The 26,410-nt window shown below is 37.4% G+C and overlaps 2 protein-coding genes across 2 annotated transcripts in view; both read right to left on the bottom strand.

Moving 5' to 3' along the window:
• Positions 1-4,432: 4,432 nt before the first annotated feature.
• Positions 4,433-6,128, bottom strand: LOC306852097 (noggin-3-like). The gene has a single exon (XM_079388727.1). It carries the CDS (start codon positions 5,703-5,705, stop codon positions 5,034-5,036), a length of 672 nt encoding a protein of 223 aa, XP_079244853.1. The 5' UTR covers positions 5,706-6,128; the 3' UTR covers positions 4,433-5,033.
• A 2,867-nt stretch (positions 6,129-8,995) lies between these two features.
• LOC306852730 (ankyrin repeat and fibronectin type-III domain-containing protein 1-like) overlaps positions 8,996-26,410 on the bottom strand; it is a gene marked incomplete at its 5' end in the record, with an annotated part of 79,236 nt that continues 61,821 nt past the window's right edge. Inside the window, 9 exons of the mRNA XM_079389794.1 lie at positions 8,996-12,233; positions 14,293-14,506; positions 19,388-19,554; positions 20,225-20,393; positions 20,906-21,047; positions 23,103-23,269; positions 23,402-23,617; positions 24,175-24,291; positions 25,048-25,180. Coding sequence (XP_079245920.1) covers positions 11,470-12,233; positions 14,293-14,506; positions 19,388-19,554; positions 20,225-20,393; positions 20,906-21,047; positions 23,103-23,269; positions 23,402-23,617; positions 24,175-24,291; positions 25,048-25,180 — 2,089 coding nt within the window. The 3' untranslated portion in view covers positions 8,996-11,469. The remainder of the gene's footprint in view (positions 12,234-14,292; positions 14,507-19,387; positions 19,555-20,224; positions 20,394-20,905; positions 21,048-23,102; positions 23,270-23,401; positions 23,618-24,174; positions 24,292-25,047; positions 25,181-26,410) is intronic.

The following is a 26,410-nucleotide window of genomic DNA, read 5'->3' as shown; positions in this document are numbered from 1 at the left end:
GAGATTTAATAGAGTTTGGTGACATGCTGGTTAAAATGTGAAATGAAATCCATGAGCAAGTTCTTCTACATGTCTTGTCTTAATATTAATTATTCATGGTTATACTAATATTATACAAATATATTTATGTATTAGTGGATGAAGCCAGTAGGCTAGATTCACTGAATAAGAGTCAGTTCAGACTGACACATTGTAAAAAAAATTTGATAAACCATTGCTACATGTTTGATTTGTATGGTGGTCAAACAGAAGAAAACGAATCAAAGATTAATTAATATACAAAATTGGATTAGCAATACTCCTGCCGCTTCTATCCATCAAAAACACCACTCGTTTACTTTGGAAAACGCAGCCGAGACATTTAATGCCAGCATTCTTTACGACTGTTCACATCTTCTGTTACACCGCTTCTCATGTTAAGAAAGGCTGTGATCCATAACATTTCAGTCCTGAGCCTGCATTTGGAAATAAATAGTGGGGCTATCATTCAAGAGGAATTACAAACTTTGATTCCATTACATATACAGACCCAAAAACATGCACTCACATGCTGTCTCACAAACTCATCCAACACACACACACACACACACACACACACACACACAAAGCAACGTTCATATGCAGAGGCACACGCAAGAGTGGCGCCACAGTCTGCTGGGTGCATTTATTATGGATCAGCTTTGCCAATACTTTCAACACCAGTCCAACCTCCTTCAAACAGCCACAGGCCGATACGTGATGGATCCCGCTTTGCGTAGAGAATCAGTGCAGGACAAATAGTTCCTACTTCGGCCCTTGTCAGTACCGCCATCCAAAACACCTCTCAATCCAACTCCTAAATTATGTGAGTAATTGATCTGGACAGCGAAAGGCTGAGATTTGGGGCCTTGCTTGTTCAGTTTGCCACAGATTTCCCTGGTGGCTCAGTTGTTGAGCTCTCGATGAGCTTCCATGATGTTAATTAGCTTGAACACAAACAAAATACTGTTTCCACACGGACTGAAGGTGATCTACAAATTAAACCTCCATACATTCATCTAATCTCCTGTAAATATCCATTGCAGCAGTCGAGTGTGACGACAGCACTGTGAAATTTCAAACGGAGGAACCTGATCTAGACCGGAAAATATTGAGAACGAAGCATACGGGTGGCAACCGCGTACACAGAGTATGCATTTGTCTTTCAGTAAAGGATTAAAATGTTTGTTCGAAGCGTTATGAATACAGAAGAAGAGATCCTTCCTGTGCTACGGGAACGAGTTCGTTCTTTACAATATAGACAGCGATGGGTGGAACGATGGCACAGAGCCCACATTGGCCTGGCGATTGGGGGAAAATTACAGGGCTACGCTGCCAATTTCTTAAGGGAAAAAAGCAAGGAGGAACAAAAGGGAGATGAAGCTTGCGGTTTGATTAAACCTCAGTTGAGTCAAGTATTTGCCATCCCTCATGTTTGTGTAGTGTTTTTGGAGGGGAATAAATAATGAGAACTTGAGCTCAAACTGAAGGCTGAAGGGGTTTTAGGCATTTCTATCTGTCAACCTTGAGGAAAAGTGCACAAGATGAGCATTGTTGTTTTTCCCTCAGTAAGAAAGCAGAATTTAAGGTTGCAAGACATTGAAAAACATTTAAAAATAATACAAAAACTATACAAATCTTAACAAAAATCAATGATGTAAAAAAACAAAACAAAAATTCAACCGCATGCATTTGAATCTTTTTGGATTTGGATCAATTTGCGGTCCAGATGATTGTGCATTGAAGTTCCCCTTTCATTAATAAGGAGACGTTCTTTAATCATATCTGGTACCAACTCTCTTACACTTCAAAGTCAGTTTGAGCCTGCACGTCTGCAAATATAGCTCTGATCTTCCAACATCTGACATGCAATCATCCCCCTGACCCCATCGCTATGATCTCTGGTATGAACTTGAGATCATGCTGACCTTTTTCTCAGTGATATCATCCTCAAGAGCACACTCAGATACCCTGATAACACCTTGCCATTTACAAAGGTGCCTAAAAACAGCATTTAATGAAGTCCAAGACACACACAGAACGAATATAATGTTATTGAGATTTTAAGAGAGAGAAAAAAAAGAATGCAAAATGAAGTGAATTTCCTTGTAGCAGAGTAGTGACAGACATCAGCCTAAGGCTTATGTTGATACATGTCTCTTCCTGACATCATTCGCATAACTGTAAATGTAAGCTATAATAAAGAGTTTTACCACATGTTGTTTTTGAATGTCACACTCTCATAAAATATGAGAAATGTTGACAAGTCAAGGCTGTAAATTGACACATTTCACTGCCAATGTTGAAAACAACATCATTTCTCAGTTCTACAGATATGTTTTCACAGTTTGAGGCTGATTTTGTTTTTCGGAGGCTCATTTGGTCCAGCTTTAAAAGTAGAATAGCAAAAACAACCAAAAAGGTTATGGAACTTCACAGCATAGGCTACAAAAACAAATAGATATATGTATATTATATTATATATATTATATAATGGGATCCAAAAGCCTGAGACTAATCCTGAAAATGTTTTATATTCCATATTTTACATATGAAGTGTAAAGTGGTTGTATATGTTATAGAGCAGGATTCATTGGACTATATATATATAAGATTACTCTTATGTTCAGGTCTTTAATTCAGATCTTTTTATCGTGGCTTTAAGTCATATTCTACAATTTGACATTTAGCCAAAACATTTGTATTTTATATTATATTATTATTAAGTCTTTTTTATAGGTCATATTCTTTAATATGATATTCATTTTTATATATATAAAACATTTTCTTGATGCCTTTAGGTCATATTCTACAATTTGACATTTAGCCAACACTGCATATCAGTAAATTTTTAAGGATGGACATTGTATGAACTTTAAACCCTATTAAATGATTATATAAATATATTTGTGAATGATATTGGAGCTCTTTTTTTGTTTGTAAGGAGTTTCCAGCCCATTGGTATTGCCCACAAACCTACTCACGTCCCCATGCTCCTTTGGTTTGGGTTTCCTCCATCCTCTGCACACCAGCTATTCGGTCCAGTCGCCAGGAAACACGCACAAGGTTCAGACCAATGAGAGGCTTTTCTCTTTAAGGGAGTGTCTATGCAAAAAAACAATCTTAACGTTTAATGACTGGTGGTTTTTCCGCTCTGTCATGGTTTGAGAGAGCGCCTGGGTGGCCAGACTGGCTTTCATCGCGGGAAGGGTGCAGCATGTAAGGGGGCAACTGTTCCTCACACCTGATTGTTAGTGATACTGGATGGACTCCAGAACTTGGGTGGCATGTTACTATGCGAGATGAAGTTTCCAGTTATATCTCCTGGGATGTGATGCCCTGAGAGTGATGAAATGGGATCATTCAGAACATCTATGAGTGTTTAGGTTTGAGGGTCGCAGATTGAGGTACATTAAGCCGGCGTTGAAAATCACACATGGTGCTGCCCAGTTATCACTGTGTAAAAATATGCCTCATGAAGAGCGAAAGAAAGAAAGACACTGGCACACAGCATTTCTTGTTAAGTAGAGTGGAGTGACAGGTCCATAATCTTATCTTATTGAAAAGCTGGAGGAACAGGCAGTGTTTTTATTCTGTGGCGAGCTGAGAAGTAATATAAAGATGTAATGTTCCTTCATGTAAACCCTCCTTACTGTGCAAAACCAAGTGATGCTGGACAATGTGCTGGTAGATTAAGTCAAAGTCTATGTAACAAAAGTAGGATTCACTTTTTGCCATGAGGGACAGTTTCTTTTTTGGTTTTAAAGCGGTGTATTAACTGTTACATTGAAATTTATGCATGATTGATCCCTGACTGAGTTTTACTCTTGGGACTCTTTGAAATGCTGCAGTGTGATGTATAAATGCCTGCATATAGTGCAACAAAAAAGTCTAAGCCATCTATGTGACGTTTGTCAAAAAAAGGAGCTTAAACCTAATCGATACAGAGCGGAAATTCAAGTATCTTTATTCCTTTGCGTGGTCAAGTTGTTCTGTTCATGCCAATAGACTTTAGGCAGCAGACAGAGCAGGGAATGTTTTTACATGTGATCATCCATCCAGCATGTGTCTCAGGCGCCATACAGATTAAATGAAAGAATCTGAAAATGAAGGTCTTTACCTTTTAATCCTTTTACAAAGACCCTTCAGACTGTCTGAGGACGGAATGGCGTCTCGGAAGAAAAAAAACAAAGTAACTGATCCACTCCCTCTGAGGAATACGAATCACCAATTGTCCATTACGATCCAGACTCGACTTCATAAGTCAAATTAAAATAATATCACCTCAATTAGCGTCGCATCAGTGTAGAGGGCTTTATAAATAGCAGCTGGCGGGTTTTACTGCATGCAGTGCATGTTAAGGAGATTGCATATATACAGCAAGTGAAATAAGCAAAAAACAGTTCATGCCATTTTTAGTGGTTTTATTTTAAATGCATTTTGACTACATGGACATAAAGAATAAATAGTTTCTTTTAATTTACATGAGCAGTTATTTTCCATTCCCCTTATATTTACAGCACACCAAGACTGTAATTATAATGTCCCGTCTGAGGTGTATAAAGATAAAGGTTTTTTTTTCCGAATAATGGAAAAAGCTTGGAATTCCTTCAATAAACGCACTTTGAATGCGAAATGTTCTTTGACATAAATATGTATAAAGTTACATTACAACCAAAGTTACAGTAGACACTGGATATTATAGGCAAATACTGACCTTTTTTCTTTCTTTTTTTTTTTATAAATGAATCAGGCACCACTTTACATTACAGTGTCCATGTTCGACATATTCCTATAATTATTTACTATAATGACTATAATACCAAGCAGCTCCACAAAAGAATCACATGTTAAGTACACACAATTTTGTCAGCATCACTCGTCAGTACTTCTGTATGAAATTACACAGTAACATGAACACCAATGTAAAGTGTAACCTAGAATGGCACCACATATACATCAAATATACATTCGTACACTGGACAGTGCATGTGAGAATGAGCACGGAGCTTATTTCAGTTCGGGCAGGAGCATTTGCACTCTGATATAATGGGGTACTGAACTGGTATCCAGGCACATTTGAGCCCACCCTTTCTGTGCAGGCACCTCCATCGCAAAACCGTAAAATGGCTGGATTTGGCAGGTTTGCAAACCATCCCTTCTGGAACCGAACAAGACCTTTTATTGTAGCAGCTGCCCACTTTCACATAGCGGGGCCAGAATCGGTTCCCCAGGTCCTGCCATGTGTGCACCACCGGGCAGAAGGCATAGGACCACAGCCACAGCTGAAGCCTTCTTCTGAGTTTCTTACTGGGCTTGTTTTTTTTCCCATGCTGGATCTCAAACTCCATGGCTTTGATTTCTTTGGGCATGGTGCCGGTGGGACGTTTGAAGAGTTCGGACTCGTTCAGGTCGTCCTGTCCTGCGTATTTGTCCTCCGGTGGACTGATGGACATGAAGTTCTGGTCGAAGTGACTGCCTAGCGTGGCTCTGAGTTCGGTCTCGTTTAGATCCCGCTCCTTAGGGTCCAGTATGGGATCCGGGTCCTCCTTGAGTTCCACTATAGGCAGAGTGTCACTGGGAATGGGACGGAGGAGGTAGTAATGTTGGCACATCCCTTCTTCAATCCTGAATCCGAGGGAGAAAATGAGCATGTATGTAGCCAGAAAATACGACAACTTATCCATCTTTTCGGCTGATTAATCCTCGCGCTTGAGTGTTCGCTTGAGTTTTTGGCTAGCCGTGAGAGCGCAGTCTCCAGCGCGCGCGGTGTTTGCCCACGAGCGTTCTCCTTAGAAAGAGTTCGTTCAATTCAAACGGCACTATCCTCGGTGCCACTTCGCGCGTAAATGCAATCGGGGGTCCAAGAACGTTGGGTCAGTGTCTACTTTGTGGTCATTCCGCGCGTCTCGTTCCGCTTTTACGCACAGGTTCCCATCAGCAGAAGGGTTCATGACAGCATCAGGCGTTTTCAGCCGGACCCGGTCTCCTTTTTGAGCTCCCGGGCTCCTCGCGTCTGAATCCGGAGTCCTGGTGTCTGAGGATCCGCATGGTTTCTGGTGACGGGCGCCGAACTGAGAATCACCTGGCTCGTCTGATTTATCCTCGCGGGTCGCGATAGAACCCAAAGACCCATTCTCAATTGTGGGTCTGTTGCCAGAGCTCCACGACACCTCCTTCTATTTAGGGAGGGGAGGGAGTGGGGTATGGGGGTGGGTGGGGTAGAAGGGGGTCCGGAGGGATGACTATCGTTGGTCGCCCTCTGCCGGTGCGCGCGCACATGTGTGACATGTCAAAAGATGAATGACAGTAGCGAGGACTAGAAACGAGTCTTTAGGATCTGTGTGAACTTGGACTGAAACGTCAATTGGACAAACACATTCATTCATTTATTCATTTGAAAGCAACATTTTAATGATCGTTTAGGCCTACTTTATTTCAATTAGGCCCATAGAATTGTTCTTATATAAAACGTATAAGAACAAGCATTTAGTACTTGTATAAAACTATATCTTGTACAAAACCTTTTAACAAACTATATGTCAATGACAAATAAAGTAAAAAGGAGAGATGCTTGCGTGTGTGTGTGTGTGTATGCATACATATATGTATATTAATGTTTACACACATATTTGTAAAGTTAATCTTTTAAACCAATATACAGATTTATATGTATATATATATATATATATATATATGTATATATATATATATATATATGTATATATATATATATATATAGCCTAGTTGCAAATATTGACAAGGTTATTGCACTAGACCTGAATCAAATATGCCTTTTCATAAAGTTTTATGCTCATGTCAAATACCAACAAATATTATTAAAATATTAGTAATATTTTAAAACAAACTGCTTCACTCCTTCATTTTCTAAATAAATACTATTAAAATATTGAAAGGATATCAGCATTTCCAAGAATTTTATCCATTTATTATCTGTTTCTGCACAGTTACACTGCCTTAATATTTAAGGCTCACCAAAAAAAAAAAAAAACATGCAAAAATCTTTTCATGATCGATGATGTGCATTAAAGTGATTTTTTAAGTGATTTTTGATACTGATGCAGATGAAAACATTTATTAAAAGATTAAATTGTTCATTACATGTAGGTCTGTTACAAAAGTGATGTGAAAGATATGTAATGTATGCTGCAGTTTAAATCATTCTCAGTTGATATCAGCTTACTCTGAAACACGTTATGAAATCAAATCAATGGGTGCTACTGTTCACATGAAATGCTATTTTGGCTTCTCTTCCAATGACAAGGTTGCATTCAGACATCCTATGATATTCCTCTGCTCCTCTTTAACGTTTAAATTGACCTTAGAGCAATTTTCTGGATTGCTCCTGTGTCAGCGAGTGTCCGGCGCCAGTAGAATGCGACTTCTTATTTAAAAGAAAGGAAGTGGGCTGAAATTATGTTTTTGAGATAAGCTTGCCAACCGACTGTAGTGACGAAGGAATCTGTGGCCCTTGAAAATGGCCTATCCTCCGGCTAGAATTACAGAACGCAGGACCGCCACAGTCTCCCGGTGAACAAAGACATTTCTGAGAGTCAAATAAAGAGCTATGCTGTTTTCCAGAGTCCTCCATATGAACGTAAAACTGATTAATGCATTTGTGATGAACAGACCCCATACTGTCTTAGTATTAAATGTCACTCATAATAAGTGTCTTAACCTGTGAACTGCGGCTCAGTTGATGTATGCTGTCGTACTCTCGTGGATTCCTTCGTTCTGTCTTGTAATTTGTACGAATGACTGTTTAACTGTGTTACAACGGTTTCCATGGAAGTGTGTGTTTGGACACATAGCAAAGTGGATTAGAGGCCATATTCAAACAGGCTTCTGTCAATTTTAGCTGCGAATTGAGAACATTGCGTCATTCTGGACCTAATCATCAGATCATCTTCTCGATAGCAATATTCGCCACGGTTTGAGTTTGTTTCCAACATACACATACATTCTCATTTCTTCCCCTTAACTGACGGCCAGATCCACGTGTTTCAAATCATCTGGAGGTATATTTGTCCTTTGATTTTCGTGGAATATCTGGGCAAAGGCCAGTCGTGCCTCCATGACCATCAATATCTGATCTGAGTCTGAAGTTCACTTAATCTTAATGACGGATCAGAAGGCCTCCCAGCTCGAGGTCAAAATATTCCCGATTCTTTCATGACCCAGCTAGATAAAAATGTCATTTGTTTTTGTTTAGTTCCCTGTGAAGACCTTTGATGATCTAACAAGAGAGCAATTTGAACGCTCGATTTGAAAGTTACGGTTTCTAACATGCGGTCAGTTCAGTTTTAAATACAAACATACACACAGAAACGCAGTCTCTGTTTGGCCTGTTTCTTTAAATTGTTAACATTGTAAACCAAGCTTCTTATCAATTTCTTCAAAATATTAAACCCATATAACAAACACTAATAAAATATAAATATATTATAAAAAATATCACTAAAATATTTTTTTGTATTTTTAAATCTATATTTAACCTCTGTAAGATTAGCATTTCCTATATTATACATTGTGAATTGGCCTGTTTAAATGGGTTACATTGTACTCCAAGCTTCATATCAATTGATAAAAATATGAAACTATAATAATAAAAGTAAAAATATATTATAAAAAAATAAACATAATTTATATAAACATAAATTTATATAAAAATAAACATAAACAAACAAAAAAAATTCTGTATTCAGTTTCACTGCAATTTTCTATATTCTTCAATCTGTAGTCAACCTCTAAAAATTTACATTTCATAATTATACATTTTGATTGGCCTGTTTGTTTAAATTGTTAACATTGCAAATTAAGCTTCATATAAATTTCTAAATATATATATATATTAAACCGATTTAATTTTATACATATATGTATATATATATTTTTAATTAAAATTAGTTGAATAGGTCTGAAATGAAAGAAACACAAATAACATATCATAAAATATTTACACTGGAATGTTTATTTTTTATGACTTAAATACATCTGTCACAACGTCATACTCAAGATGCATCACAAAAAGCAAACAAGTTACATCAGAAACTTCTATGACATGGGACCAACCATCAAAAATACAATACTGAAATATATTATTTGGATCAATAAATGCATAATGCAAAAATATACAGATATGACGCTTTTGAATTGTTTTGGCTTGCATTGTGCACAGTATAAAGGTATCAAGACAAATATACCATATCATTTAACAATAATACCCTAACTGGAATGCCAGTTGCAAAGAGTTTAATATTTAACTGGAATATAGGTAAGGTGGAATATGATAAATAATGCCTCGTGTCTGTGGGCTTGTTCTGAATGCATACTGAACACACCGGTGTGTCAGAGCAGTGCATTTACCCACAGGATCTGACTGGAGCACCAGCTGACATCACTGTACATTAACCGGAAGATGAAATCTTTTTTTTTTTTTTTTTACAATCCTTCACAGGAGAAACTCCAGTCGTGTGGAAATCAATAAACATTTTGTGCAAATACCATTTTTCTTTTTTTTGTAAAAAAAAAAACAACACTACAAACATTAATAAATTGTTGAAACATTGCAAAAGACACATTCACAATGTTGCTTGCAAAAGCTGCCCTTTTCATTCGGGAAAAAATATTTCACTTAATTATAGGGCGTATCCATGGATTATGTGAATAAATATATACTATATTCACAATGAATCTGTTAGATAATAATCATTGCAAAATTAATGCAGTATAGTTTTACAGAATTAATGATGCATTACTGAAACAAACTACCTTTTTGGTTATGTCCTTAGACCATAACTTGCATTTCATTTCAAATATCCATGGCTTTATTGACAAAATGAGTGCTGTGATACTAGTAATTATGCAAGAAGAATAATCCACTTCCAAATCATTGAAATGTGTGTTTATATAAGTGGCACACATTTGCGGTTCAAGCAAATATGGTTCCTTCCTCTGCAAAAGGTCAAAAGTGGTTAGATTCAAAACAATCCGGCTGTCAAACTCTTATTACAGTAAAAGTTGTGGGATGCAAATATACTGTATATATTAAAAGTGCAGTTTTTATCATTCCTTCAACCTGTAAAACATGGTAAAAAAAAGTGGTTTTCATTTCCTTTCATAACAGTGGGTTAACCAGCATAAATAGGAACAGAAACAAACAAATTACAACGAATCTTCAAATGTGAACAATCCCACGCCACAAACCACCATCATATGGTAAACATCGCACAACTCAAGGTATTTTTCAATGAAACACATTCTGTGGAACAAATGTCACGCACTCTTCCCTTAGAACTACTTACCAGCTTTTTAATTTGAAAAGGGCTCATGTTTTGTAACATTTTGTCTGTAGTGATGGGACCATTTTTCATTCATCCAGTGTTTCTGAACACTGAAATGCAATCTATTAGAAACAGATGTAGTGTGAAGTGGATGATGCCACTTCATACATCAATTGTAAGAGCAAACAATACTAAATGGGCAGTGAAATTAGCAGATACATCGATCTTTCATAGCAAGTAAACACATATACTGAATTTTAATCGGCCCTCAAATCACCTAAATCCACTCTTCACCTAAAAACACCACAACCGATCCCAACAGCATGTTTCCGGATGTAAAAATCCCATTCATTTTCTCCACAGAGAAAATAACTGTTAAACCTTTCAAAACAGACTAATCAGAGGTTATATCAATTAAATTAGATAATGTTCATATATTTAAAAAAAAAAACAATGTTACAGGTAGGTAGGTAGGTAGGTAGGTAGGTAGGTAGGTAGGTAGGTAGGTAGATAGATAGATAGATAGATAGATAGATAGATAGATAGATAGATAGATAGATAGATAGATAGATAGATAGATAGATAGATAGATAGATAGATAGATAGATAGATAGATAGATAGATAGATAGATAGATAGATAGATAGATAGATAGATAGATAGATAGATAGTTTAAAAACGCTTGTAGCTTCTAATCCAAACTATAACATAGAGCTGGTTTGGGTTTTGTTCATGACTTCAAAGTGTTTTAGTCTGAAGACATTTATGAAACCCCTATGGTGATAATAAATGGGAAAAATGCATTCAGAACAAAGGCAGCTGATAAAGTGAGCGCTCACAGTTGGGCTCTATTGGCTGAGGCAATTTCAAGTTCTGAGGAAAAGCAGTGCTTTGTTTCACGTTGCATTGATATTTAACATTGTAACAGTCAGAGCCATGATTTATGAGTCCCGCAGAGTTGACCAGCAACTTCATCCTCTGCAGTGAGGATGCAAGAATTGATTAGGCTAAGTGTTCACTCATTACAACTGTGAGCTGTAAAGTGTGTAAAGTATGCAGTTGGAGAGGAAAGAGGAGTTCTGGAGCTTAGAGGCAAATTTAAGTGGTGATAAAACCACACGTCTACATGATGGAACGCTTATATCATCCTAAAGCGTGCTGCTGAGGATCTCCGACACTTGTTCATTCGTTTGCTCGTCCGAATCCACGTCCTGAGCTTCTGCTGTAATGCCATATCCCGATCCAGCATCTCTAGCTGTAGCTCCTCTCGATCCCGTCTCCTCCTTCTCCCAATGCGGGGCATCTCTGCAGGGTGACGTCTTGCTGCACGACTCCACAAAGATCCTTCGAACGTTGGGCTTAGACTCCCTGTAGGGCGGTCTGTACTCATCCAAACTGCAGGAGGTAGTGGTCGAGTGCGGTCGGGAGAGTGGCGTCTCCAGCGGCAGGTCAATATCGCTCTGTCTGGTGTAGATGCCTTCGGATAGCGAGGGAGTGTGACTCTCGCTCTGTACACGCAGCCAGCGGTGCGGCCCGCCAAAGGAACTCCTCTGGGGATGGCTTTTGGACAGCAGCTTACGTTTCGTTGGTGGATCGGCCAGGAACTTGCAGCGGGACGGCTTGTCTGTGGTCTTCACAGAGTAAGAGGACAGCGATAGGTCCTCCATGTCCTTGGTGCACGATTCGGTTTCCAGGATGGACTTGGAGCAAGCGCTGTATTTGAGATCGTGCATCTGAAGAACATCAGGAGCGCTACCGCTGAGGACGTGCACGGCCTGATGGGAGAGATCCTGGGCTGAGGAGTAAACTAAATCCAGGTCACGAGGGCTCAGAGCGTCACTGGAGTCGTAGTCACTGTCTGTGGGGAGAAAGACCTCCGAACAGCCCTCTTCATCTGAACCTGGTTGGGACTCTGCAAGAGATGGGGATTGAAATAATAAATCAACTGGAATTAATAAGCATAATAATGCTTCCTCAAAAATCTATTTCAATAATACAATAAACAATTCAAAAGGATAGTTCTGCCTCTAAAATCTGATTGGATGAACCATGTTCAAAATTTACTGTGGAATAGGTGATATACAGAACTGTTTGGGGTCGGTTAGAAAGTCTCTTGTGCTCATCAAGGTTGCATTTATTTTGAAAATAGTTAAAATAGTCAAAAATAGTTAAAATAGTTATATTGTGAAACATCATTTCAATTCAAAATAACGGTTTTCTATTTCAATATATTTTAAAATGTATTTTATTGATCTATTTTATTCAAAATGTAATTTATTTCTGTGATGAATATTCAGCATCCATTACTCCAGTTTTTAGTGTCACAAACATTTCTTATTATTATCAATAATGAAAATAGTTTAATTAATATTTTTGTAGAAACAGTTATACATTTTTTCCCCCCAAAGAACAGAATTTCTTTGAAATAGCTTTACTTCATCTTCGGAACCCAAATTAAGATATTTTTGATGAAATCCGAGAGCTTTCTGACCCTTCATAGACAGAAAAGCAACTGACACGTTCAAGGCCCAGAAATGTAGTAAGGGTATCATTAAAATAGTTCATGGGACATCAGTGGTTAAACAGTTTATTCAACAGACTTTATTCAACAACTTTTCTTCCATGTCAGTCTTCAACATGTGTTCAAGAGAGTACCACCACGATGCACAAAAAATATTCTTGTAGCTTCATAAAATTACGGATGAACCACTGATGTTTAACAATGTCTTACGATGTGCTACCTTTCTTGGCCTAGTTGTGTTGCTGTCTATGCAGGGTCAGAAAGCTCTCGGATTTCATCAAAAATATCTTAATTTGCGCTCTGAAGATGAATGGACATCTTACAGGTTTGGAACGACATGAGTGTGAGTAATAAATGACAGAATTTTCATTTTTGCGTGAACTATCCCTTTCAGATTTATATAATGTAATAATATTTGTTAAATGTATTAAAAAGATACTATGAAGTTATATGGTTTATAGTGAAGAATTATGCATAGGTTCTTTCTGAAAGGTTAAAAAACTGTTTTAATTTACTTCAGTAGCAAGTTGTTGAATACACATCCTCACACATAATGCAATAATTATAAATCCTGAGAAATCTGGCATATAAAAGTTATAAAACAAAAGTAAAAACACCCAGCAGACCCATGCATATTTGTTACACACATTTGACCACACAAGTAATTATATTTAAATGGACTTAATAACATCTATTTTTAATTCATGTTTTTAATTTACTCAATACATTCAAAACAGGCGTATTTAATCAGAACTGCATGGTTTTTAATTTTTTTGAGAATGCATTAAGACACTGGCTAGTCTGGGTATTATTAAAGCATCAATATTTGGCTTTAAATTTGTCACCGCTTTGTGTTTTAAAAGGTAAAATGATCAATTTGCCACTTCACGAGTTGTGCAATGCCTCAGTCAAATGCAAAGCTATCAAATGAATACACAACGCAATTGGGTCTTACTAGAACAGACGCAGCATGACGACCGATGTCTGTGAAATATCATCATTTGCCAATCCTTAGTGAAACAGACCGAAATCTTAAGAAGCCCAAATTTCCAACAATCACACCCTGCCAGAACATTACTTAAGTGAGCTTAATCTGTAATTTCATCTGTTTCTTGAAAACGGGTGTCTTTTGCTATATTTTTGTTGCCAAAATTTTGGAAACTCTTCTTCCTTTTATGCCAAATAACAATCTGTAATGCTCTGCAAAACACATGGCAACTCAAAAGCTTTAATACTGAATGTTTTATCATAACAATAAGTGTGCTGAATTCTAATTAATTCGATACACTGATTTATTTCCAGCAGAACCTTTCTTTTGTGCTGTCAACAAATGCCACATTCTCACTATTGCAAATATAAGACATATTTGACTGCAACACAGACACGCAGTCGAGCACGACACATATTTTTATGCCTGGATGAAAGGCAGCTATTGAAAAACAGCATTTACCAATTGTGGGCTTTCGTCTCCTCATTTCTGGAGAGGGCGAGGGAGTGGGCACGTATTCTGTGTTAGAGGACGTGGAGTCATTCTTCTGGACAGGAGGCTCCACGCTGACATCTACTAGCCAGGTGATAGGCACCCAACCGAGAGGCTGTTTATAGCGGGCGTACTGCAGGGCATTGGTGATCCAGCGGACGTCTCGCCACATCTCGTCCAATTCCTTCAAACACACAAAGGGATAAAACAAAGCGAGGTTGAGTGCGCTGTTATTTCATTGGAAATGCTGTAAATAAGGTTAGCTTGAAAACTAAAGGGTGCTATTTAAATGTTGATTCGATATAAATGCAAATCACAGCTTTCAGTGTGAGAAATGCGGTATTTCCCCCACATAAACCTCGCAAGCGTTTTCCCCACAAACATCACAAAGCTTTTCAAACCATTAAAGCGCATCACACAAAAGCTTCAAAAGGAGGCCACAGCAAACTTGCTGTGAAGTCTGAAGGGGCATGACCGTGACTAATATCATAATTTATTTTGTGTCATCTTCCTCTGTTCACCAATCACAGCACGTCAGAGCTGAATCGTACATATTGCTCCTATTTAGAGTGCAGAAACGAAATGAGAGGTAAAATGTGTTTTCAATCAGAGCTGTTAACCTCCATGCAGTGAATCTTCACAACTACCACTTTCATATTTTCCATCCTTGGGACGTACTATAGCAATTGTATTTACAAGGAGCTTATTTCAAATTGGAAGGAAAAAGGCTGTACAAAAATGAAGCAGGGTAGACGAGAAAAAAAAAAACACTCTGCAATCTGAGCTCTTTCTAGCAAATGCCATGTGAGATCCAGCTTATGGGAATGAGCTTTGACACCACAGGATGACTCCTTTGGAAAATATGCCGGGCTTCTAACGACACAGAGGTGACTCCAGTATGACAAGGGCAATAATATAAGTTTCTTTAAGTTGCGAAATAAACTACTTCAACTAATAAATGTTTGGCTGATGCTGCTGGCTGGGAAATATTGCAACAAATTAGGGGAAAATAAGAATAAATAGGCAGGGTGGCTTATATCATACCCAGTGCTCCAATATAGCATCTCTCAACCCAAAAATGAATCACAGGTCTGTTCTGATAGGGCCGTAGACAGCAGGGAAAAATTATGTTAAATGGAAATAATAAAATGTAACTGACCATATAATTGTGCATATTTAGGATAGCAAAATTAATATTCCTGAACCTTATTAAAGGGATGAGCAAATGTTTTCCCTTTTATGTGCGTCAAAGGCTGTGCAGTCAAACTCAACAGTATTCTGATGCAAAATATTTGGCGAAATCTTTTTTTTTTTAAATACTAGAGAGATCTAACATGGACAGTTTGCCTGTCAGCCATTCCAACAGGGCTGTGGACTGCATGGAGAAATAATGTTAAATGGGAATAATAAAATGCAACTGACCATATAATCATGCATATTTAGGAGAGCAAAATGAATAGGCCTGACCATTAACAGGGATGAGAAAAGGGCTGTGAAATCAAACTCGACAGTACTTTGGTGCGAAATATTTGGCAACAAATGTTAAAATATTAGACCAATGCAACATAATCAGAGACAGGCTGCTTTATCCTGAAGCTATAAAAAACCAACACAAAGTAGATAAAAAACGTGAGTCGTATTACATTAAATAAAGGTTCAGTTCCAAGGAGAATAATAATTGGTTTGTGTCAAGTATAATTTGTTTAGTGTAGTGAGTTACTGGCTGTCAAGGAAAACATTCAAATTCAAGAGATATTTCAAAACTAACAGTCAATGTTCCTTCTCAGCCTGTCATGTTAACAATTTGAGTTTTAGATTTAAGAACATTTTTGTTAACGTTTGAATCATGCACAACTTTGGTATCCTTTGGGTTCACCCCTTTATGTCCATAGTAAAATCTGGGCCCTGAACTAACTCTATAGCAGTGAGTAATATCAGATTAACTAGTAGCTTATTTCACTTGCATTATATAGCAGCAACTTGTAAATCTGCCATCTTAAAGCCCAAAATTTGCATTTGAGTGTCATAGAAGCTCCGTCTCAATGACACATCTCACCCCATGCATCTAAAACACGCATTTTGCGGTCTGCCGTTAGCTCTTTGAGAGGACCTCACAGCGATATAAACCTGCCCTCTCGCACGAGAGCACTTTCCACCACTCTGACAGACGTGGCTCTTTCTGGTTCGCCGCCTCTTGGAACATTAAGGTTTTCACGCTAATTGATGCCACATTGCTCAGCCCCACACACACATTCACGCAGTCACACTCATTGATCGGTATTATTTTTTCCCCTCGTCGCTCTTAGGCGCTGTGTAATCTGTGGTCAGTGTGCTGCTTTTTTCCAGCGCCTCTTGGACCTGACATCACACAAACACTCTTGTGGTTTTGTGGTCAATCTCAATTAATCGTCCAGACCGGGGTGGCGGAGAGGGATTATTTCAGACCGGCACACTTAACACACGCCTCTCTTTCAAGTCGAATTGTGAGAGAGTCTGCTGAGCTGTTATTGAAATTTCGACACAAGAAAAACAACTTGTTTTACAGTTTATACGTCTAGTAGTTATGCTTTATGACATCAATAAACTATCCTAATTGGATTATTAGTTTAAATTGTTTTTGTAGTTTGATGTTTCCAACACTCCCAAGCGGCTGGGAATAAACATGTGATCCTCAGGACTGAAACATGAATGACGTATTGCTAAAAGTTGTAATTGAAACAACACGAATGTGGCTAATAAAAGGGAATGAAGCAGTAAACCATCATTTCAGATAGTGTACAAACATTTTTAAAATCCGAAATAGCAATAAAACACCACCATAGCACTATCCTAAACACCTGGTTGTTGCTATATGTTGCGCATATGTTCTGACCTATAAAGTCATTGCATTGACATAAGACTGAAATGACCAAATGCAATACCATTCAAAAGTTGGAGATCAGTAAATTCCTGAAAAAAAATGTATATTAAGCAGCACAACTGTTTTCAAATTTGATAACAATAAGATATTTTATTTGAGCATATTAGAATAATTTCAGAATAATTTCTAATCATGTGATACTGAAGACTGTAGTAATAGCTGCTGAAAATTCAGCTTTGCCATTACAGGAATAAATTACATTTGAAAATATATTCAAATAGAAATTTGTTAATTTAAATTGTAAAAATATTTCAAAATATTACTGTTTTTATTGCATTTTTTGACCAAATAAATGCTGCCTTGGTGAACATAAGAGACTTACTTCAAAAACATTAATAACAATAGTTCTCATTTATTCAAGGTGATTAATCAATATTTTTTTAGTGACTGTTGAAAATGCAAAAGCATATTATATAGTGTAAATTCCCTGTTGAAGACCAAAAACACCACCAAGAACACTGTTATGTCTTTTTTAATAATATAAAACAAATCATAAATTTATATTTTTTATTGTCTGTAATTACTTTCCCTATTTTTAAGACTGCTGAAAGTTGTAAAACTAAAGAAGCAGGTTGACAAATAGCTGACAAAAATGGACATAAATTTTTTTTAACACCAAGATTTTATTCATATTCTCAAAAATAAAGGTTGATTATTAGCATCGACGGTTCTATGAAGAACCTTTAACATTCATTGAACTTTCCCATTACACAAAAAAGGGTCATTATAGTGGAAAATCATTCTTCGTATTATAAAAATATTTTTCACACTAAGAAAAAAAATGATTCTTTTAAGAACTGCTCTCACAGAAAAGGTTCTTTGAGGAACCCAAATGGTTCTTACACTGCATTGCCAGAAAAACTCCCTTTTTGGAGTGTATTTTGTTGTGACTGGTCACCATTTCATAAAATAAAACTGACAATTGTTAATCACCTTTTAGATTTTTGTCCAATTAGCCTATATGTTTTTGCGCTATTTAATATCAGGCCATTAAACTAATTATAAGCAGAATGATTATTATACAAGAATTAGTATATATTGTTTAAAATAGATTTGGATAAAATATATCATATTACACCGGTACTGTTTTCACTTTTTGAAATGTTGTCTTGTTTGAGGGTTTGCAATACAACACTGATAATGGTCTTTCTATTAAATCCTTTATCACTAGATTCAGAATCATTTTGGATTGGATCCGGTTTTAAGTTTGATCTGACTGAGCGTCCTCTCTGTGACTGTCTCTGTTACTAGCTGTAGATAAAATCATGAACTCAATTATATCTTATAAATAAAGGTTTTAAAGTGTCATATTCAGTCAGTGATCCTCAGGGAATCCAGGTTGCATTCCTGGAGCAGCGCCTATAAACCAGTCTATCTTGACCACATTCCCATCTAAACTGGACATTCATCTGATGTCCTTCGAGGTCCCATGACCTGAAGGTTTAAAGGCAATGTTTTGGTCACATTCCTGTGTCCTCACGGCCTAAGGACGAAGATGCAAAATGTCTGCAGTGCAACAAATTACTTCAACCGGGAGGAAATGGATTTGTTGTGATGGATGTGCAAAGTGGGCTCACACTGACTGCTCCAATCACAGTTGAGATTCATTTGCAAATGATTCCTGAACTAACATAGTTCCAAGACGTACAACAAGCTGTACTAAACACAAAATAACACAGATCTTATAAAACGTCTATTTAAACGAGATTTAAGTGAAGAAATGAGAAGAAAATGCTACATGTTCAGATCAGGTATTTAGCTTGAACAAATGTCACCCCAAAAGATACTGCAACAGAAATAGTGTTTGCATATGGTGACTAATTATAATTTTGTATAATATTTTAGTCCAAGCTTTTAAGTACTTTGTACTTTTTGTAAAAATAAACCATAAAAGAAGCTAAAAATGGCATTGCTCCATCAATACATTCAATATAGAGCAAATTTAAATTATGTAAAAATATAACTTTTAAAGAGGAATTTTTTTGTTTGTCATATACTTTGGGATAAGAGAGAAAAAGAAATACTATAAAGGATTATATTATGCAAAATGTAATTTATAAAGAGAAATCTTTTTTGTTTATCGTATAATTTGGAACAAGGGAGAGGAAAAAAATGACAAATCACATTACCCTTCACAGACCATACCTGAATGTAGTCCAATATGTGCTGGTGTCTCTGTTTGGCTGTGGACACCTCTGAGTCAGTGATGGCCTCTCTAAAAGCCTGCTGGGTAATTAGAGCGTCCAGGTCCAGCACTGAGGACAGCCGGCAATAAAGACTGATAAATTTCTCCTTATATGAGCAGAAGTGAACTGCACACGGGAGACAAAAAATATATAATGCCACAGTTAGTAATGGACACTGTCATATAAGGGCAACACTAGTCAGATGTTATTGCATTTTTCAAATTGACTTCACTGGGTGGTGTGCGCGTGAAATTTAGACCCTAGGAAGGTTATCATTAATGTCCGAAAAACACTGACGAATCTTTTTAAAAGACGTTTTTGTAATGGAAATCTGTGGGTGGTTTACAAGTGTATGGTGTTTGGGTTGAAACTACCTCACAGTATATCGTTTAAAAAGTAGTTTTAAACTCTCCCCACAACAGCAGCTGAATAAGCTTCTAAGTGTTCTAACTGGCACCACTGCTAAGCATACAAGCACACTGAAAACAAACCCTGCTATTTGAATGAAAATGATCTGCCGTTCTTTAAAACACATTTTATTGAATTATAATATTGATTACTTGTTTAACCTTTCCTTATTTTACACAGTCTGGGCTCAGCGAGGGGGGTGGGTGGCTGTTTGGCTAGCCTTGGTACGCACCGCCACCCCACTGGTGTCTGCATGTGTGTGTGTGTCTGCTTGATTTACTAGAGGTCCTAAGGGAGTGTGACTGGGGGCAGAGGGGGGAGGAATCTGTGGATTTTTATAAGGCCAACTGAGCTAATATTGTAGAGGTTGAAACAGAAGCCAGTGTACCGAGCTCAAACATTTGAAGAGGGAGGTTGAGGAACCCCGAGTGTGGTGTGTAGGGGTTGGTCTGTCCCGGGGCAGAGCAAACGTCGTCTGAGGCAGGCAGCAGCAGAAGAAAGGACACATTGTGACCCAGCTCCAGCACCTCATGTGTGTAGAGACGGAAGTGCTTGGCCTGTGCGGGACACACAGAGACACACACACAGACTTTAACCCATGGGGGTCGAAGGGTAACAATGTTATGCCGTAACTAAGTAGCAAGCAAAAATTCCTAAAACTCAGCAGTACAGACAAAAAAGTTACTCTTACAAAACTATGGTAACCACAATTTATATGTAGTATCTATAGTATAGTATAGCACAATCTATGTATCTATCTATCTATCTATCTATCTATCTATCTATCTATCTATCTATCTATCTATCTATCTATCTATCTATCTATCTATCTATCTATCTATCTATCTATCTATCTATCTATCTATCCATCCATCCATCCACGTCTCAAAGTATTCCCACTATTCACACTACAGTTTAAAATAAGCTTTAAACTTTAATCTCGCTTTTCAAACAATTTGCTATTTTAACCATTTTAAAACTAAAAAATATTGGTAAACTTTAGTTTTTGATGATTGTGGGTGGTGCTTTTCACCAAGTTACCACAGACTTGTCCTGTAGACTGCAGTACCTGGTGGAGAGGTACATTGATCTGGTGCAGCAGACCCTTAATGGCCGTCTCAAGCTCAGAGAAGAGGAGGTAGTCTGTAGCCTGAACTGCTGTTTCCACCTCCACAGGGCCAGACAGTGACTGCAGCCATTCCCACTCATCCCTGGGTGGGAAGAGACAGTGTTTAGTCAACATACACACAGCTCTATATTACTCTTTCCAGAAGAGCCCTCGACAGAGTGGTTTCCAAAGGCTAGTGGGATGGCATGTTAGGTCTGATTTTGAGAGTAAGGTTTGGTGTGATGCTTGTGACCAACCACTCAACAATATTTCCTTTTAATATGAACATGCTACACTAAGAAAAGCACTAGTTTAATGTCCAAAAATGCTAAAAGGAATGCCTAGAAAAGTGACGACCCTTAAGTATTTGTAAATTATTGCAGAGAATTTAAAAATAATTGAATTAGGTTTTGCATTATTATCTGTGTGAAAATATCCATATATCATGTTGGCAAATTATAGAGAAAACCAGATTTTTACAGTGAGGTAAAATGATTTAAAATTCATTTAACTTTCTATAAATTTCATAAAAACTGAGAGGAAGAAAAGCATCAGCTCACAGTATGCGGTTAAGATGATGGGGCAAAATATAGTAATTTGGTCTTAGTCTCAAGGACACCCTCAAGGCTAGCATCTAGGGGATATGTTGGTGGAAAAAAGGGAGAATTTCTTTGCTCTAGAGATTTTCCTCGAGCCGTGAGTGGGCATCATCCTGTGTGAACCTCCCACTGACTTCCACAGTCCGGCCCCGTAGTAAATTTAGTTTTACTACCACACAGAGCTGCAGGATAATACTCTCCCTGTCTCTAGCTACCTACCAAGGTCAACACCATGCCCCGAGATGAAAATAAATAAATAGCTCCTTTACCGAACAAAAACAAATAGCAGTTTTGTTTTGACTGTAAAAAATGGTGGTGTCAAGAAACTATGTAAGCCTGTGGTGAGGGGGAGCCCGACACGGAGTTCAGGCATATTTCAATCTTTTCAGGTACACTCGGTCTGGAGAGCTCGTATTCGCTTCACCAGTAAGAAATATTAACTTGCCTCTGTACTATAAAAGGTTTAAAACTGAACGTCCATATCAATAACATTCATTAGATTGCATGAACGTTTTCCTGATGAGTCAAGACGTACATATACATTTGCTGGTACTATGTTCAAAGTGAAAAATCTATAAAAAATTAGAAATAATTCTATGCTTTAATTACAGGCTTTGAATACGTGCTTTAATTGTCTTCGTCCAATGCTTTTAAACCTAGGGTCTTTTTTTCTTCAATACATTTTGACATGAAAAAAAAGACTTAAAGAGAAAAAAGGGCTTCTGAGAACTGCGAAATGCAGGATAATTTGAGGAAAAATATGCTAAAAACACATTCACACTCATTTACTAGTTTAATTAGTTTAATATATTCAGAATATTCTATTTTCCCTAAAGCAAGCCCAACAAATTTATCATTTGTTGTGTCACATATTATCTAGAGTCTTACTTTTCATTAGCACAAATTTGCATTTTTCATTTAAAAATCCCAAGTTAGTTTCCTGTAAATTTGTGGGACTAGCTATGGAAGCTTATTTCCACCATGGGGTTAAAAAAAATCAAAGGATAATTGTTTTTTTATTCTAACAATTTAGACTTTTTTCTTGCAATTCTGAAATATTAAGAGTTATGAGATATAAATTCAGAACTCTGACTTCTTCTCTTGCAATTCTGTTTATATTTCAGTTTATATTTTGCAATTTTTCTACGAGTTCTGAGTTTACGTCTAGCAATTCCATTTTTTGTTTCTGCCGCAAAATAAAAAATACAACATTTTGTGATTCTGAGTTTATATCTGGATATTCTGACTTTTGTCCTCAGAATTCAAAAAAAAGAAAATCAGAATTGGGAGATAAAAAGTGGCAACTACCTTTTTATTTTTGAAACAGGCATCCATAAGTAGCTCATAATGATAACATCATAATGGGCAATCTGCAAGTGGTCTAAATGGGTAGACCAAAGTAAAAAAAAAAAAATAATAAATAAAACTTTCTAACTACTTAACATTGAGTTCAAAATAGCCCATGACACCTCTGATTTAAAGAGAAAAACACAAATAATAAGAAATAGCAGTAAACATAGGTGTAAAAGTCATCAGTAGTCATGAAGAACACTGCTAACCTTGACACATTCCAGTTGTCTCGTATCTTGGTGTGGCAGAGCATGTTGGGCATACGTTGAGGAACCAAAACTTTGATCTGATCCACAGAACTGCTGAGCTTCAGGTAACCCAGATAAAGCCCTGAGGACAGCCGGTGCTGACTTCGTCTCTGATAGGCCAGAATGTCCTACAAATGACAGTTTAAATTACCTTCTTTTATGAATAAGAAATTAATAGTGGATTATTTGGGGTATCATTAATGTCTATAGAATAAACGGCGCAAAAGTTGATGTTTGAGTCAGGACAGAGCTGTTGTAACCTGTATGGTTATGACAAGGATGTCCAGGGCATATGGTTCCTCAGGAGTGGATAGAGACTTCCTCTGACTCTGTAGCTTGGATACCTGCATCCATTTACCATTGAAAAAGGAATAAAGGCTATCCATCTCCCTCACTGTCACAAGCAGCACATTCCCATGGCGATCCTTAATGGGCTCATAGTGGACTCGGCCCAAATTGTGAGTGCCCAGAAGATTCTATTTGGAGAAAGAAATAGAAAAGAATTTAACCTTTTGATGCTGTGCATGGTGTCCACTACAAAACAATTGTTAATATTTTTATATTAACATTGAAACCATCATGAAACGATAATAATATATGACTGTCCTCAACAGAAATACAAAATACCTGACAAAAAGGACAAAGCACAAAGTATGTGTAATTATCTCAAAATGTATATATATATTTTTTATTAATAAAATAATATTTTAAATTTGATAATTATTTAATAATACAATATATAAACTAAGAGTTATATTGTATATGTATTGCATTGAGGTAAAAATAAATATTTAAAATACTTTAATTCAGCTTCCAGAGAAAAAATGCATTATTGTACTAAAAAGCAGTTAAGTAGTGCATGCTGGCCAAAATAATTGTTATGCAATATGAAATATGCTCAAACACAAACACCGGCACACACTCCGCTCAGAATCCCACATAAGAGATTATCTCACTCAATTTCAATTTGCACTGAGATCAAATCCCATTATAGTGATAAATTGTTAGCAAGGCTCATCACGGGCTGGCAAACCTGCAGTTGGCCCGCGGCCGCCAGCATCTTCTGTCTGGACTGCAGAGTGGAAGAGGAAGAGGTGGAGACTGCCAGGCTCTGTCTCAGCCACCGGACGTCTTCCCACATACAGGACAGCTGCAAAATAAACACACACGCACACTTGTGAAGTTGGAGGAAGCTATTTACCTAATTCCTCGACATCATTCAAAGTCTGTGCATGAATGCCAGAGTGCTTTATCTTCAGTGAGGCGACATCCCTGCTATAAGGTGCTTTAGACGGAAAAGTGCATCATTCTTAAAGAAGAAACCATCTGTGCCTGCCTGTTTATGCGACTGTTTGACCTTCAAACTATTTTAAACTTGGAGACAAGGTTTATCAAGCTAACATCGAAATCTGCCTTGACGAACTTTCATTTTTTAGTTGGATATTAGGAGACAAGTTGTAAAATAAACATTTGGATTTGGACATGAGCGCTTAAAATGCTGCAAGACTCGTTCTGTGAGTATAACTTTACCTCCAATCTCACCATAAAATCTAGAAGTATTTGGCCATCAAACAAAGAGCTTTATTCTGCAAAGACCCTCTCTGCTTCTTGCATCGCACCACTTTAGCCTTGTAATGATGGGCTAATTACAAACGCGTGGCCTAACGTCAAAAGTGTGGTGATTGTTCACTTTGACAGAATATATTTAGGACGCTAAGTTGACCGCAGGCTGCATTTAGAAGAAGCCAACAAAAATATTGACACTTGTCAAAGAGATGTGTTAAGAAAACATTGAAAATGTATGTTTCAGTTCAGCGTTAACAAAACGCACGTTACTTTAGAGCAGTATCTCCGTGCTGACCTCTCCACTGCTTAATGTCGCGGTTGACTGTATGTTTTTGCATACCTTGGTGAACCACAGAAAGTCCTGCATGAGGGAGCTGCTGTAGGAGTCGTCCACCTCCACTATGGGGATCTGATCCTCATTAGTCACTAGCAGACTGTCCTTATGGTAAAATACTGATGCTATATAAACTCCCCTGAAAAAAAAGAGAAGCCAAGAGAACCTAATCAGAACAAGGCGAATTCAGCATATTCAGCTGTAATGTCAATTCTATAAGGCTTAGCACTTTCCAAGAATAGAGTACAAAATAGGCTCTGAGATTTCTAAAAAGGGCTCTTTTTTCTATTTTAGCAAATATTTAGTGATATGTGTTTTTTTAAAGTTTAGATAAAAAAGAAAATATTATATTTATATTTTACATATTCATTAGTAGAGATACCAAAGCAACTAAAAAATGAGCAGTACAACAAAGCAGTATTATAGTACTTTGTAATAATTATAAAAGTTTTGTTTTCTATTCATTAGAAAAAGTTTATTAAAGTTTGCCATTTTTGCAACTCTTTCCATTTAAAACCCTAGACAGCAATTTTGACATTTTCTAGCAATAAATATTACATAAACATCAAAATTTAAACAGACTAAATTGTTTTCTGTCATTAAATTTTTTTTTTTTTTTTTACAGATCATTTAATATCACAATTAATTATAAATAAATGATAATTATAAATAAAGGCAAAATATACAGTTATTTGTGTCACGAGTCCGGGCTGCAGTTTTTCCTTTCTCCACTAGAGGTCACCATCTCCCGTCCTCCATTCCCCTAAACTACACACACCTGCCGCATATCATTCACCTGACACTCATTATTACACCCTCAGCTGTTCCCCATTGCCACATATGGTCTCCTCTCTCTCACCACTCTGCCTGGGTGAATTAATTGTAATTTTTTGTTCATCTCTTGGGATACATGCACTGTGTTGCCGACTTGTATCCCATTTCTTATGCTGCTTTGTTTTTTGCCTTGTTGGCCTTTTTGTTTCTTATTAAAGCCGTCTTTCCTGCATTTGGACCCAGACCTTGTTCTTTCCACGGTGCTCTCTAAGTGTTCCGTGACAGAATTCAACCAGCAAACATGGGTCCAGCAGGAAGGTTCCTCAACATCCGCCAGGGAGACCGGAGCATTGAGGATTATGCCAGGGACTTCGTTGGAGGAGCTCGGCGGTCGGCTACTGAGAAGACCTATCTCATGGTCTTCTTCTGGGGAGGCCTAGCTGAGCCCTTCAAGTCCCTTATGCCTTACTGGCACCCCGAGGAATCACTGGAGGAGTATGTCAATCGGGCTCTGTACTTGAGAGGCTCAACCTTCAGGGTGGAGGTAGCTGCGGAGCCCGCTCACAGTTCTCCTGACGCGGCGATCCAAGGGGCG

This window comes from Barbus barbus (genome assembly GCF_936440315.1).
Source record: "Barbus barbus genome assembly, chromosome: 32".
Lineage (NCBI taxonomy): Eukaryota > Metazoa > Chordata > Actinopteri > Cypriniformes > Cyprinidae > Barbus > Barbus barbus.
This window is presented reverse-complemented; position numbering and strand designations above follow the sequence as displayed.

Excerpts from the sequence above, each read along its gene's own strand:
- LOC306852097 (XM_079388727.1), bottom strand. The coding sequence starts at position 5,705 with ATGGATAAGTTGTCGTATTTTCTGGCTACATACATGCTCATTTTCTCC.